This window comes from Juglans microcarpa x Juglans regia, chromosome 7S, assembly GCF_004785595.1.
Source record: "Juglans microcarpa x Juglans regia isolate MS1-56 chromosome 7S, Jm3101_v1.0, whole genome shotgun sequence".
Taxonomy (NCBI): Eukaryota; Viridiplantae; Streptophyta; class Magnoliopsida; order Fagales; family Juglandaceae; genus Juglans; species Juglans microcarpa x Juglans regia.
Genome location: NC_054607.1, coordinates 6,240,705 through 6,255,066, shown reverse-complemented (window position 1 = coordinate 6,255,066; position 14,362 = coordinate 6,240,705). Strand labels below are relative to the sequence as shown.

The following is a 14,362-nucleotide window of genomic DNA, read 5'->3' as shown; positions in this document are numbered from 1 at the left end:
AATATCATCCCACATTTTTAGAAATTACATCAAATACCAAAAAATCTCTTGGATCAACCATTAAACTCAAATTGACCAATCATGATGGGGACGAAATCATTGTTTGATTGATAAATAGATCTATTTTTTGTACCTGCACTTGTCCAGGATTAGTGATATCTACTTCTGATGGCCCAAATAAATTCTTGTGCATGTCCATGGCTTGTATATCCCCTTCATCTCGCTAATAATAAACTAACAAGTAAAAATACTCTTTCTTCTAAGTTTACATTATAAATTTAACACACATTCACCTGTTTATTTTTAATTCTCCCAATGTTAAACCATGCACTTGTTTAAGTTTCCCTCTGACTTGTGCTTTTTCTGTTTGGCTTTAACCTTCCGCATGTCTGTCTCCATCCTAGATGCTTTCTTCAGATGTGAGGGTCTTCCTTTCCATCTGACAACAAGTGGACTTTTGACTTATTGTGAACTACAATGTCATAAAACCAGCATTCGATAGACTCTGATAACAAGTGGACTCTTGACTTATTGTGGGCAAAGAACTGTTAAATAAGACATCATATAATTATAGAAATTAAGTAGTTATAAAGAACTATTTAAGATTAAATAGACTTTAAAATCCGTCGCCTTCGAACCTGTTGCGTGTGTGCTTGCGATAACATTCAGTCATCTCATGTATCCTATTCTTTGCATCTTCAAATTGCTCATTAGAATCCGCCGCATAAGTTATCATCCCATAACACATATTCAACAGAATTGAATATCCATTACCATTTGGCCTCCGATCCCCTGCGTCATAGCTACTATGGATTAATGTGTATCTCTTCTTGATATCCTTCCTCCATCGGTCTAGAATGTACCAGTCTGGCAATGATTTTATACCACTAGATTTGAATATGGCCAAAATCTGCCTACACAGTATCCTCCTCATCTGAACTAATCCATATGAACACTTAACATTGCAATCTTTCTCATTAAAGTCCGCTGAATATGTAGCCAGTTTAGCGAACTCCTCAATAAAAACTTCATCTTTTACCAAATAACTATTCATTATACCATCTAATATAAGTAGAGATAGATCCAACTCGAGCACACTTATTACTTGCTGTTAAACTTCCCTAAATTTAGCATTAGTGTACAACTCTTGGATTTTTTTTTCAATTAGACATCTAGATACGCAGGGAATGGTGCCACTAAATGACTAGAATTCTGCATGATTTTCATTCTCAATTTTTTTTCCTTAGCGCATTGTCAAATTGGTTGACAAACTCCTTCAAGTTTGTCTTTGAATGAACATAACAATAAAAAAAGGTATTCATACTCTCGCTGATCTAGGTTGTACTCATTCCAACCCAAAAGTGCTTTTTTAGGAATACCGATACCCAATGCTTACGCTCTGCATACAAACTTTTCAACCACGTATTCTCATGTAAGTCGTATGTGTTAATAAACCTGGCCCAACATTTCTCAAACTCCTCAATAGTTTGTGTGTTGTACACACATTTCATCAGTTGAGTTTTCAACCCACTTCTGTAGGCAGCATATGACCCAAGCTTCTCAGGATCTTTCTTCAGTATATGCCACAGGCAAAATCTATGTCGAGTTTCTGGAAAGACAATAGCAATTGCATTTTTCATTGCTTTGTCTTGATCAATAATAATAGTTTTTAGAGCTATACCATCCAGACACTGCAACTAAGTTTGGAATTACCATGTAAAGGTCTTTGTGTCCTCATTAGAAATCAACCCAGCTCCCAAAAGAATCGACTGCCCGTGGTGGTTTACACCAACAAATGGTGCAAAGGGCATCCTATACCTACTCGTCAGGTATGTGGTGTCGAATGTGACCACATCACCAAAATACTGGTAGGCTGCTCGACTATATGGATTTGCCCAAAAACATTATTTAACCTCCCGTCATCATGTAAATCCATCAATGCAAAAAACTCGTTATTCTTGTATTGCATCCTCATAAAATAATCTCGAAGTGCTCCAGCACCACCTACACCAAGTCGTAGATATCGTGCTTTATTGATGTAATTGCGACAATCCTTATCCAAAAATTGGAGGTTCTCGAAGCCACCTACGCCAACGGCAAGAGATCCGTAACTCTTATTTAGTCGGGTGCCAACTAAGTCGTTTGTGTCTAGGATTATTTTAACGGTCTCACTCACTTCTTTGTTATATCGAAAGAAGCGAGATTTCTGTAGGCTGAGGCCGTGATTATGTGTATTATGAGCTACTGTCAATCGCATCTTTCCCTCGACTTTTAAGGCATTAATTATTGCCTTACAATCCGTCTTTCTAGTCGGACGTGGGTTGGCGACATTGAAACTCACATTCCAAAACTTCCCTCCATGTGAACAATTAAGGGTGACATATCTGACACTTTGATTCTCTGACTTCTCACTCTTTTGTGTCATCACCCCAAACTTGCATTTTTTAGCATAATACTTACAATAACTCAACAAATCTTCAAATGAATTGAACTCCATCCCTGACTTTGGCTCCTCAATGATATCATCAACGTCCGACGATGGCACTACCTATGGTATACTGGTAGTGCCATTATCAATTTCCCGTTCATCTGGTCTATCCAACATAATTTCTTCATCAACTCTAGCGAAAGTACATTGCGCTTCAATTTCCAGACAATAGGGTCTATCTTCTTAACCAACTCTTGTGCTTGTTGCGGAGCTTGTAGCGACAAATAGCCTCGGAGGTCCCATCCCATATTGAAATGGGTAACCAACGTTTTGCTTAAAACAAAAAAATAAAAATATTTAAATTGCTTCCAAAATAATTAACTTATAACTAAAAGACAAGAACGAAGTTGAAAAACCACCTGAATGTTGCTTGAATTTTTGTTGCCATCTGGATATGGCAGGAAAGCTGGTGACCATGCATGTAATTTGGAAAGTTTAGTAGACTAGTTTAAGGGATGTCCTAACATAAAAATAATAATAATAATTAGGATGCTAAACATTGAGTTGCAATAAGTTTTTTAATTATGACATAACATACTGAGTTTAGAGGATTTGAGATAGATGGTGTTAGCGGAGATGGGTGTTCTTTTCCTTTTTCCATACCCTGAACAAGTTGTTCAATATTCAAGATTAGTCTTTGATAAGTTTTCAGGAAAATTAATTCTATCGACCAAGAGAGAGAGTGAAGACTAATATTGTACATACTTCTTCCAAGAAAAAAAAAAACTTATCAAAATTTGATTAGCATCAAATAAGATTTACAATAACAGTTCAAGTTCAAATATGGTACTTCTTAAGATTTGGCCATTATCAGATTGAAGATAAACTTGGATATTTGATTGGATTAAGATCTGATTCGTATTATAATACAAAGTAGAGAAACATATACATATATATCTATATATTTATTATACATCAATAAATTGTTTTAAAGAAAAATTGGTCTTCTTGACAAAGAATGAATAAACATGACAGATATATTACAGAACTAAATACTCGAATTAGATGTGCTTTTCTGTACTTTTATTTGAATTTGATTTTGATTTCATCTTTCTATAAATTTTTAGGTTCTTAGGTTTCAAATTTTTAGTATGCTCCTGCCAGACATGTACCAAACCCATCAATAGTGATGACTAAACCAACTTTCCACATGCCATCCTCTATTCATCCAACTAGAAACATATATTTAACAATAACTAAACCACAATAATTAAACCACAATGTTTAACCAAAAAATTAATATTTTCAGCCAAGAAATTTCTACATATCTAACTCTATACAATGCAAAATATTGTATGTAATAATAACTAAATCACAACATGCTGTGGAAGAAAAAAAAGAACTAAATTAGAACATGCTTGATTGTTTATCAGTGACCAAAATATTTAAGTAAATATTAAAATTGCAGATTAAAGCACAAATGATGGTACGTATTGGTATCGGTATGGGATGAAGATGGCCCACGAAACTGACCCATGAAGCTGACCCACATCTCTGATCCGAAATGCTGGTCCACGAAGTTGACCCAAACCAAGCCCACCAAGCTGACCCACACCAACGCAGATCGGTCTTGCGTTGACCCACCCAACGCAGATGCCCACCCCAATCTTCTACACCCACACGAGGAAGAAGCCCGTGGGAGTTGGACTGACGAGTTTCAGTTCTCGTGCACCCTCGGAAGATTTTGGTCTCGCACCCTCAGAAGCGGGAAACCAGAGAAATGGGTTCAACCTGCTTTTCTATCCATTTTCGTATTTGTATTTGTATTTGTATTCGTATTGAACGGCTCGAGAATGGAGACAATCTCCATCACCACCACCACCACCATATCCTTCTCAACCGTCACCAACAATGGCGACAACAACAACCTTCTAATTTTCCCTACCGCCTGAACATATTGATATCTGATGTGGCGTCTATGGAGATGACAGAGACTTTGTGGTCTTACCTTGTTCTGCTCGTCACGTTTTGGTTCCTTAGTCAGTTTCATCCTCATTCAAGCTTTCCTGTTTTTAGAAAAGAAAAATTCCCCCTTTTGTTTTGTTCTGTTTTACTTTTTATTTTTTCTTCTTTTACACCAGAAGAACGGAAAAGTGAAAGTAAAATGCTTAATTAGGTATGCTAGCTAGCTAAGCAAATTATGAATGCTTCAGTGGTTGGAATTTTCTATTTCTATTTCTTCTTCTTTTTCTTTCTCGCTTTCCTATACTGTTCCAAGAGTAAAATGGACCTCAAGTTGGTTGCCTAGAGAGAAAATGAGGCAAGTCTGTATGAATATGAAGTGTTGAGAAAAGGGTTTTTGCCTGCAAAAATATTCGAAGTGTATGAATACAAAGTTTATGAATACGTAATTGTATTGGGTGTACAAGAGCAGATGTTGTAATTTGCTTGTATTACTAAAAAAAGTGGCCTTATATATAAGATTCGATGATATTATTGGTTTATCTACATTTCAAGGAAACCATGCAGAACATTAACTTTGAATATTTCTGTCGCATATTACTTGATCAATTCATTTGCTCATAACTTTAATCTTAATGATGTCGTTTGATTTTGGTTTCCGTATTCCTCAACAGCAGCATCCATGACTATGATTCTTGGTTTTTATGGATCTGTGAATACACAATTGGGACCAAATTGCTCACGCTTAATACAAGCTAACCCATTCTTTGTGCAGTCTATTAAGATAGTTTGCTTTCACTTTTTGGAAGAGATTAAGATAATTTGTTGCATCTCTACTGCATTCCCATTTTTTTTCTTGCTTCTGCTGTGGTTGTCTCGATGCACTAATCTCATTCTGTTTACAAACAAGCAGAGGAAGTCAATGAGCAAAAACCAGGGCCAGTGTTATATGGGTTTTCTAAACCTCCACCCCTGGATGTCGAATTCACCTGGAATGAAACACATAATGCATTTGTACCTGCCAATTTCCACAAGGCACATTTCCTGCTATTGTTGATCTTTTTTCTCTGCATTTATGTTCTTTGAATCTCAGGGATTTGCTCACATTCCTTTTTCCTACTTGAAAGTAATAGATATGAATGAGCTGTGCACCACCTAGAGCATTCTAGATGTTAGGATTTATCGGCTAAATTTGGACTTCTCATGTTGTAGGAGTGGATATACTTCCTAAACAAAGGATCTAGAGTGGATATCTTATACAATGTAAAATCTCCAACTCCCTCACCTTTATCCCTTGTGATTGCACAAGGTATTTTCCAAATTCCAACTTCTTCATCATTAAATTTGATGGTATTGTTAGCTTTGTTTGTTTAAAATGGAATATTAACTTAGATTTATATACCAGTTTAAAGTCAGTAGACTCTTAAATGGCATCAAGAATCTATGCTTATGTAAAATCAAATAGCTAGAACAATGGGAAAATTAGTTCAGGGACAGCTTAGAATTTGATTAAGTTTGAAGAGCCACATTAAGTCTAGACCTATCATTGCATCTAGTACATTCCTGTGCTATATAGCAAGTGCTCAAGATAATAGCATTGGTTTGTAAGTGGAATATCAGGTAACTTTATATTGATAGTTACACGGGGGATGGGATCCAAGTAGTTCATAAGTGGAACATCAACTAACTGTACTTTGATAAGTACACAATAAGCTGGAAATAGCCTACAATGAGATGATCAATCAAGCTTTGGCTTTATTTCTGACTCTTAATTGAATGCAGAGCTAAACAGAAACTTTGTTAATAAGATGTTATTTAGCTCATGTATCTCTTGTCTTGATTCTTGTCTAAATCTGCAGGTAGAGAAAGCCTTGTTGAGTGGATAGAGGATCCATCATATCATGACACAACTTTGTCTTGGAATATCATTTATGGTAAATTCCATTAATACGAGTTTTTATTCCCCACTTTGTATAAGTGAGATGTTTAAAACCCATCTACATCACAGGGAGTGGTAAGATCCAACTGAAAATTTCAGAGTCCTCCAATTACTACATTGCAGTGGGGAACTTGCACTCTGAGAAGGTTGAGGTATGCGCCTATGATTTCTTTTATTTATCAAGATTGTATTGTAGTCCAGGGCACATGAGTTGTAATGTTAGTTCATTGAAAGATGAGACCAAACAAGAATGTAGTGTACTAAAAAGATTTCTGTGAAACTTTATTACAAAATCTCCCATCCAGTTGATAACCAGAAGAAACTAATGTCAAGGATAAGATGGATACTGAGAGAAGGTTGATCCTCAGTCCTCGCTCCCCCACTCCCAGTCTCTCCTCTGGTAAAAAGGACTAACTGCTGCTTCAGTCAGTATCATCCCGTTGAGTTGCCTCAACTGATTTGGTCATTTCCATCTGTGCCAACTGATAATAGTGTGGAAAATTAAAACCCTTTCTTGACCTAATATTTCCTGAAGACTAGCTTGATTTGGCCAACCTTGCTGTCAAACAATTTCCGCATTACAAGGAAATACAGCCATAAGAAAGCAGAGAACAGGGAAGCTTTGTGATTTATTTCATCATGTACATTTATCGGAGGCTTTAGGTTTGTAATCAGAAATTCTGGCCACTGTGTTCAGCATGTTGAACATCGTGATTTATATAGCTAAAATGGTAAGAGCCTCTCTAAGACTTTGGGTTGTGCCAATAATCCATCCAAAAGGAGTTTGCATATTGCACAATGACTTGGAGAATATATATTTGGCCTCAACCATAAATCTGAAACTCCCTGGAGGGATTTCCCATGCATATACTCCCAAACAACAAATACATTCCCCATGCAGTCTTTGCATCTTTGTTTAAAAGACATATATAGGACAGGTTAGAATGCTGCAACCTGCGCCAATGAAACTCACCACCTGCTGCTGGTAATCCTTCTGAAGTTTAATACAGAAAATCAATTGATTCTCTCTCTTTCATTAGCACCTTAGTAATGATTATGATATAATCCTTTATATGCACATGCATACACCATTAGAATGTTAGATAATTTATCAGCTATGAATGCTGCATTGTACAAGTAGAATTGAAGTTGACCATAAGCGCTTTCCTCTATAACACAACTCAAGCATATTATAAGTGTGCCCTAGGTAGCCATTTATGTAGTCTGAAGCTTGTTCTTCTAGGAGTAAATGTTGTTGTCTTAACTTCTCCACATCTTAAAGAGGTAAAAGACTTCCTCCTTCGATCTATATGAGAACCATAAAACTTCCATGCACTTGAATTTGGTGACATTGTCATTTTTTCAGGATGCTGATAATGGTTGGTATGTCAAACTGTCTTATGGACCTAGGTGGATCACATATTTTGTTGGATCAGTAATTTTGCCTGCATTAATATCCTTCTCATGAGAGCAAAACGGGAATGTTCATATGCATATTCACTGCTTTCCTTCATGCAGGTATAATGATCGTCCTAATCTTACTTGCCTTCAGATTCTTCAAAATATTCCAAACAACAGATGAAAATATAACAGGATTTCAAGCGGGGAAGCTGAGACCTGAACGAGCCCCATTACTTTTGCACATAGACGATGATATTTCACGAGATGAGGAAGATCCGGAGGATCAGCCCACAATGAGTGGTATTGAAGGACAGCAAATAACAAAAAAAGATAACACCAACAATCCCTGGCATCTTTGTGTCATTTGTGCCAATGCCCCAGAGACTGCTTCTTTCTTCCATGTGGGCATTGTGCTGCCTGTTTCACATGCGGAACAAGGTAAATATACCTCACACTATTTGAAGAAATCTTGATGGAAAAACTTGTGGCTTTGGATTATGATGCTCTTAGAAACAACACAATTTTGTTAGCCAAACCCAGTTAGTAGAAGAAAAAAAATCATAAAGCCAACCCCAAAACGCTGGGATTAGGATTGATTTGAGTTGCAGCCATAAGCCTTAATTAAGTGAAAAGTACTTGAGTTCATCTAGTGCTTAAACTTTCACATCACAGTTGCCAACAATATTCAATGAATCTACAAAGCAGTACTAGGTAAATTATCGTGTCCTTCAATACTATATATGTAAACTGTTGTGTGCATGCTTTCTATGATCATTGTTGATATTGTTTCCAACCATTTCCAACTTGTCAAAATCAAGTCGAAATTTAGACGTTCAAATCTGTATACTCTGCAGGATTGCAGAAGAGGCTGGTACTTGTCCCATATCCCAAAGGAAGATGAAGAAAGTGAGGAAGATTTTTTCAGTTTGATATACATGCATGAGTAAATATTATGGAGGGACTCTCTTAGTGCAACTCTCAACTGCTATTTTGGATGTTGAGCTGAGTTGAGTTCTTTATGAATGGTAGTGAGTTGAGATGGTAGAGTGAGTTTTGTGGGGGTCCACTGTATTTATAGAAAATTGAAAAAGGTTGTGGCTCCCGCGTGTAAATAGGTGTTGAGTTGAAAAAGGTTGTGGGGCCCACGTGTAAAGAAGTCTTGAATTGAGTGATGTTTAGTAATTTAGGAGTTGTGTGTTTGGATGTTGGGCTAGATTTAAATTTGGACTCAACTCAGATGAGCTCAGTTGCTTCCATGTTCCAAACGAAGCTTAATGGCCTACTGTAGAATCTTTTTCACTCTTAATGTGGATGGATTTGATATATACTTGTACAAAGTAACAGTTAAATCAGGCTTGTAATTCTCTCTTTTTCAGAAAATGAGTCTCTTAGGTTTCAGAACAGGTTGAATAAACAACTTTGCATTGTTTGTCATCTCCTTGCGACCTCTTTTGTCAAGCTGCAAATATTCTCATACACTTTTCAGTTATGGCTTTCTATATGCAGCATTGTACCTTTGCTTTGATTCAAGATATGTGACCATTTGCATGAAAAGTGTTCATAAACAGAAGCTGTTTCAAGTGATTGAGAAGCTTCTTGTACTCTTTCCTCTATTGGTTTATTGACTATTATCTCCTTGTTTTCTGTCTACCTGTCATCATTTGACAAGGATTTTTTTTTTTTTTTTCATAAGTAGCTCTTAATGTTGCAATTATCTGGTATTAGATGAGAGATCATTAAATCGATGTGGTTTTATACTGATGACGTGGTCCCACCTGTAATGTTCTTCTCAACAGATTGAACCAAAAAGACACATTATTTATTATTATTATTATTATTATCCAACCTACATTTCATAATATCTTCTGAATGAGGCGCCTAAACACATGAAACAAATCTTCTTGTTACAACTTTACGGCATTTGGTAGTAAGGATCTATAATTTCCAATCCCAAATCTCTATGTTGGACCGTATTTGAGCCGAGTTCGGGTGAGTTGAGTTGAGATTGTCCAAACTTGACTCGAATATTAAATAGTTTCAACTCGAGCTCAGCTAATATGAGTGGAGCTCTAATGTTCCGCTCGAGCTCGACTTGATTTATAGAAAATTCAGCTAGAACTTGGCTTGAAACTTGAGTTGTAATTGAGTCAGAGTATTTAATCAAACTTGACTCCATTCGATTGGAGAATGTTTTAAAATTTCTTATTTTTTCAAGTTATAAAAAATAAATATATCAAATAATAAATGAAATTAAGATAAGATTAAAAATATTGCACATTAAACACTTGATTACGAGCAATTCTATAATTTATACAGTAATAACTAATGTGGCCATTTTTTAAAGTTAAGTTATGATATTTTTATTATCTTTTAAGAAAAATTCCATGTCATATAAAAGTGGGGGCCACATAGCATCTTGGACAATTGTTTTGACCAAGTTGTGATTCGGGATAGTTTGAATTCGAAAATGAATCGAGAGAAGTCTCACATCATGCAAATTTAAAAATATATTATTTTATATTTTTAAATGAGTATACATGGTGTGAAGTTTATAGATAATACGGTTCGAATTGAAATAGTTTGTAAATAGTAAAATAAAATATTATTATAATATTATTTTTTAATATAATTATTATTTTAAAAATTTTAAAAATTAAATTATTTATTATATTTTATATAAAAATTTAAAAAATTATAATAATAAAAAAAGAGAATCGAGATAAGCTGAATTCAGTTTTGAATCCAAACCACCCCGCATTTCCGGAGGAGATCGAGGTATGCAAGTGTGAATGACGGAAACATTATAGAAAGAGACGAGGAGACGCAAATGCAGATGGTATCTCAGCCGTAGCCATGGGTTTGTCTCCGAAGAACAAAGCTCGCAAGCCCTCCCAACTCCTCCCTTGCGTCATTGCCTTGGCCGCCTTCTCCATCACCGCCCTTCTCCTCTATAAGGTCACCTTTTTTTTTTTTTTTTTCATCTTCGCGGCATTTCATTAAACACGTTCTTTACTTTTTGTTTTATATTTGCTGATTCCGATTCATGTTCCTGTGACTTGATCAAATAGGTGGACGACTTCGCTTCCCAAACGAAAACCGTCGCGGGCCACAATTTAGAGCCCACGCCGTGGCACCTCTTCCCACCCAAGACCTTCAGCGAACAATCTCGGCAAGCCCGAGCTTACAAAATCATCCACTGCTCTTACCTTGCTTGCCACTCGGGCACCGACACCAACACCAACACCATCCCCGAACGACGAAACCGGACTCATCCCTCTCAACCGAGCAAGAAATGCCCGGCTTTTTTTCGGTGGATCCACCACGATCTGGAACCCTGGGCTCGGACGGGGATTTCTTTGGCCCATTTGGCGGAGTCCCAGAAATTTGCGGCTTTTCGAATCGTGATCGTTTCGGGGAAGCTGTACGTGGATTTGTATTATACTTGCGTGCAGAGCCGAATGATGTTTACGATATGGGGGTTGTTGCAGCTACTCAAGAGGTATCCTGGGATGGTACCAGATGTCGATATGATGTTTGATTGCATGGATAAGCCTCGTATCAACATGACTGAGCACAAATCCATGCCGCTGCCGCTTTTTCGTTATTGCACCAATGAGGATCACTACGACATCCCGTTTCCTGATTGGTCTTTCTGGGGTTGGTAAGTATTTGAAAGAAAATGGAAAAGGATTAACTTTTGCTTCTTTTATTATTTTGGTTTAACTCATTTGCATTATTCCTGCTGTTTTTATTTATTCTTCAACGTCAAAATATGAAACATGTATGCCCACTAGTTTAATTTTCTTGTTATGCCCGAGCCTATGAATCTTCTTGCTATCGTTGCCTTATCCATTTTAAAATTACCTTAATATGTGGGCGTGATTGGATTTGCTATGAATGTTTTACATGGGAATAGTTCTTGTACAGGCCAGAGACAAATTTAAGGCCCTGGGATGAGGAGTTCCGAGACATTAAACAAGGTTCTCAACGTACAAGTTGGTCGAAGAAGTCGCCCCGAGCATATTGGAAAGGAAATCCTGATGTTGGGTCTCCTGTCCGTGTAGAATTACAGAATTGTAATCACTCTACGAAGTGGGGAGTGCAAATCATGCGTCAGGTGGAGTTGGAGTTACCGTGTTGATCTTTTCGTACCTAAAAGTTTATTCTATTTTATTTTCTTGATGTTGTCTTGTTACCATGCATTTCAGGATTGGGAAGAAGAAGCACGCATTGGTTATGAGCAATCCAAACTATCAAATCAGTGTAATTACCAGTAAGTACTTCTCGTAGTAAAGTCACACGTGCATAGACTGATCTAGGTGGTTGAAGAAAATAGAGCTCTTTGTGAACTTATTCTAACAGGACATAACAAAGCCAGACACAATGGTCTGGTGAATTACGAAGGATGGCTTCCGAAATACCTTGTTTTTCTCTATGAACATCGTACACGACCAAGATTGACATCTTGATGATAAGCCACCAAGCCTTATACATTTTGAAGCCACTATAAACTCGCAAAGAACACTAACCATCCTTATGTTGGATGGATTATGTTTATCACAGAACACCTTAATGATGCTTGGACCTTGATTAGCTTCATCCTAAGCTCCATGGAGTTTTTTCCATTAAAGAAATTCCTCATTTGGGGTGTTAAGGGTTAGGCTAGGATTGTCTTTGGGGGTGCTCGCTTAGGATAATCTGTTCTGTTGTCAAATTTTACTCCGATAGGATGTGTATCATCTTGCAGCCGATCATTTATGTTCCCCTTTTCCCTTTCCCTTCTTCTGCAGGTATAAAATTTATGCAGAAGGCTACGCTTGGTCCGTGAGCTTGAAGTACATTCTATCATGTGGTTCTCTTGCACTAATAATATCCCCAGATTATGAAGATTTCTTCAGTCGTGGTCTCATTCCCAAGAAAAACTATTGGCCTGTCTCTCTAAATGATTTATGCCCCTCATTAAAGCATGCTGTTGATTGGGGTAATAAACACCCATCTGAGGTATGTTTTCGCAAAATATTCTATTATGTTCTTGTCATTCAATTTGCTTCCATAAAAGCTGGTTTCGCCATATCTGAGTGTTCAGGGAGGTTGCTTGTGTATATTTCTGATTTTATTTGGATTCCAGCTCATATTTCCCAGTAGGTTGACAGTACTAACAGCAATACCAGTAGTAGTAGTTATTGTATAGTAGAAGTTGTTAGTGCTGCTTGTGTCTTAAGAATGCAGTTATCTCAAGCTTCAGAGTGTACCACAAAGAAAAACCAAAAAAAAAAAAAAAGAAGAAAACTTCTATTTTTTTGTAAGTAGAAAATGCAACTCCTGTTAGGTTTATTTAATGAAAAAGTAACGATCCTATAGCAACTCAAGTGCTGTATGAACTCTAATTGCATATTATTAATATTTTTTCATTAGTTAGTTTAGATTGGCGTACGTATTTATGTTCTATTCCTATTATTTCTGCTAATAACTTGAGATTTGAAGGTTAATGACAGAGAGGTTTCTAATGCTTCATAATTGTTTGGTATATGTACTTATCAAAAAAATTGTTTGGTATTATGTATATAAACATGGCTGATCAGGCTAAGGCAATAGGAAAAGAAGGGCAGAATCTGATGGAAACCTTAAGTATGGATAGGGTCTATGATTACATGTTTCACCTCATTACGGAGTACTCAAAGCTGCAGCAGTTCAGGCCAGTCCCACCATCTTCTGCTCATGAACTGTGTCCGGAGTCCCTGATTTGCATTGCGGATGGCAAGCAGAGGGAATCCCTGGAACAATCAACTGTCTTGCCTTCAAAAGAACCACCATGCACCCTTCAGCCTGCCAATAGTAATCTCATCAAAAGCTTGATACAACAGAAAAAGAAAATTATCAAGGATGTGAAAGACATGGAGAAGGTGAAAGCACAGAGACGTTCAAACTAGGACGGCTGGCATTCTGGTCATGAAGGAAAATTAAATTTTGTAGTCTCTTATAGTTGTAGGTCCAAATCCAACCTCTCCAGGTCCAAATTTCATAGAATCAAGGCCATATTCCCTGTTTTTTTTGGTAAATAAAATGAAGTTCTCATATACTTTTGTTAGCAAAGACGTAGTGAAGATTCTTTGTAGAAACGACCTTCTAATTTCTTGATAATGCATATGATAATTCAAAGCCAAAAAGTTATGGGATCAAGACCAGTACTCTTGTGGTCCCAATGAAATTCCATTTTTTCACTTTCCTTTTACCTTTTGTCTTTGCACTATTTTGATGGCAATGGAATGATTCATGACTGTTGGGCCTCGTTCCTCTTTTTGTGTATTATATAATGTATACTACTTGATATAAGAAAGCAAAATGGTTTAGGAGACGATGGAAGTGGAAAATACACACAAGGAACCATTCTCAGTGGACAAACAGAAAATAAGTCTCAGCCTAGTGGGTTGATTTTTCTTTTTCATTTCTTGCTGAGCACCTATTGGGTTGGAAGTTGCACAAGCCAATCGGGAGATCTGAAACGAGCGGCTTTCCTCTCTGCTTCCGACTTCCTTCGCACATAGAATTGTCTAAGCTTTTCTTATTCACATGGCAAATTGTCTTTCTCCTTCTATTCTTTTCTTCCTTTCTTTTTGGTGCTCCGCCTTGCA

The 14,362-nt window shown here is 36.9% G+C and overlaps 2 protein-coding genes and 1 pseudogene across 2 annotated transcripts; 2 read left to right on the top strand and 1 right to left on the bottom strand.

Annotated features, from left to right (window-relative positions):
* Window positions 1–616: 616 nt before the first annotated feature.
* LOC121240760 (protein FAR1-RELATED SEQUENCE 1-like) lies at window positions 617–2,257 on the bottom strand. Its single transcript, XM_041138298.1, has 3 exons — window positions 1,867–2,257; window positions 1,456–1,609; window positions 617–1,046 (listed from the first exon to the last, which is right to left on the bottom strand). Exons 1-3 carry the CDS (start codon window positions 2,255–2,257, stop codon window positions 617–619), a joined length of 975 nt encoding a protein of 324 aa, XP_040994232.1.
* A 1,951-nt stretch (window positions 2,258–4,208) lies between these two features.
* Window positions 4,209–8,660, top strand: LOC121240759 (annotated as a pseudogene).
* Window positions 8,661–10,455: 1,795 nt separating this feature from the next.
* Window positions 10,456–14,017, top strand: LOC121240527 (protein O-glucosyltransferase 1-like). Its single transcript, XM_041137981.1, has 6 exons — window positions 10,456–10,685; window positions 10,799–11,391; window positions 11,658–11,847; window positions 11,939–12,003; window positions 12,521–12,731; window positions 13,313–14,017. The coding sequence occupies exons 1-6, from the start codon at window positions 10,584–10,586 to the stop codon at window positions 13,658–13,660; spliced, it is 1,509 nt and encodes a 502-aa protein (XP_040993915.1). The 5' UTR covers window positions 10,456–10,583; the 3' UTR covers window positions 13,661–14,017.
* The last annotated feature ends 345 nt before the right edge of the window (window positions 14,018–14,362 follow it).

Bases quoted from the DNA above. Each gene is read 5' to 3' on its own strand.
- LOC121240760 (XM_041138298.1), bottom strand. From the start codon at position 2,257: ATGCGATTGACAGTAGCTCATAATACACATAATCACGGCCTCAGCCTA. The intron at 1,610-1,866 runs GTATTTTGGTGA...TTGTCTTTCCAG, and splicing joins TATAGTCGAGCAGCCTACCA to AAACTCGACATAGATTTTGC. The intron at 1,047-1,455 runs GTTTATTAACAC...TATAATGAATAG, and splicing joins TTTGAGAAATGTTGGGCCAG to TTATTTGGTAAAAGATGAAG.
- LOC121240527 (XM_041137981.1), top strand. From the start codon at position 10,584: ATGGGTTTGTCTCCGAAGAACAAAGCTCGCAAGCCCTCCCAACTCCTC. The intron at 10,686-10,798 runs GTCACCTTTTTT...TTGATCAAATAG, and splicing joins CCGCCCTTCTCCTCTATAAG to GTGGACGACTTCGCTTCCCA. The intron at 11,848-11,938 runs GTGGAGTTGGAG...CATGCATTTCAG, and splicing joins GAGTGCAAATCATGCGTCAG to GATTGGGAAGAAGAAGCACG.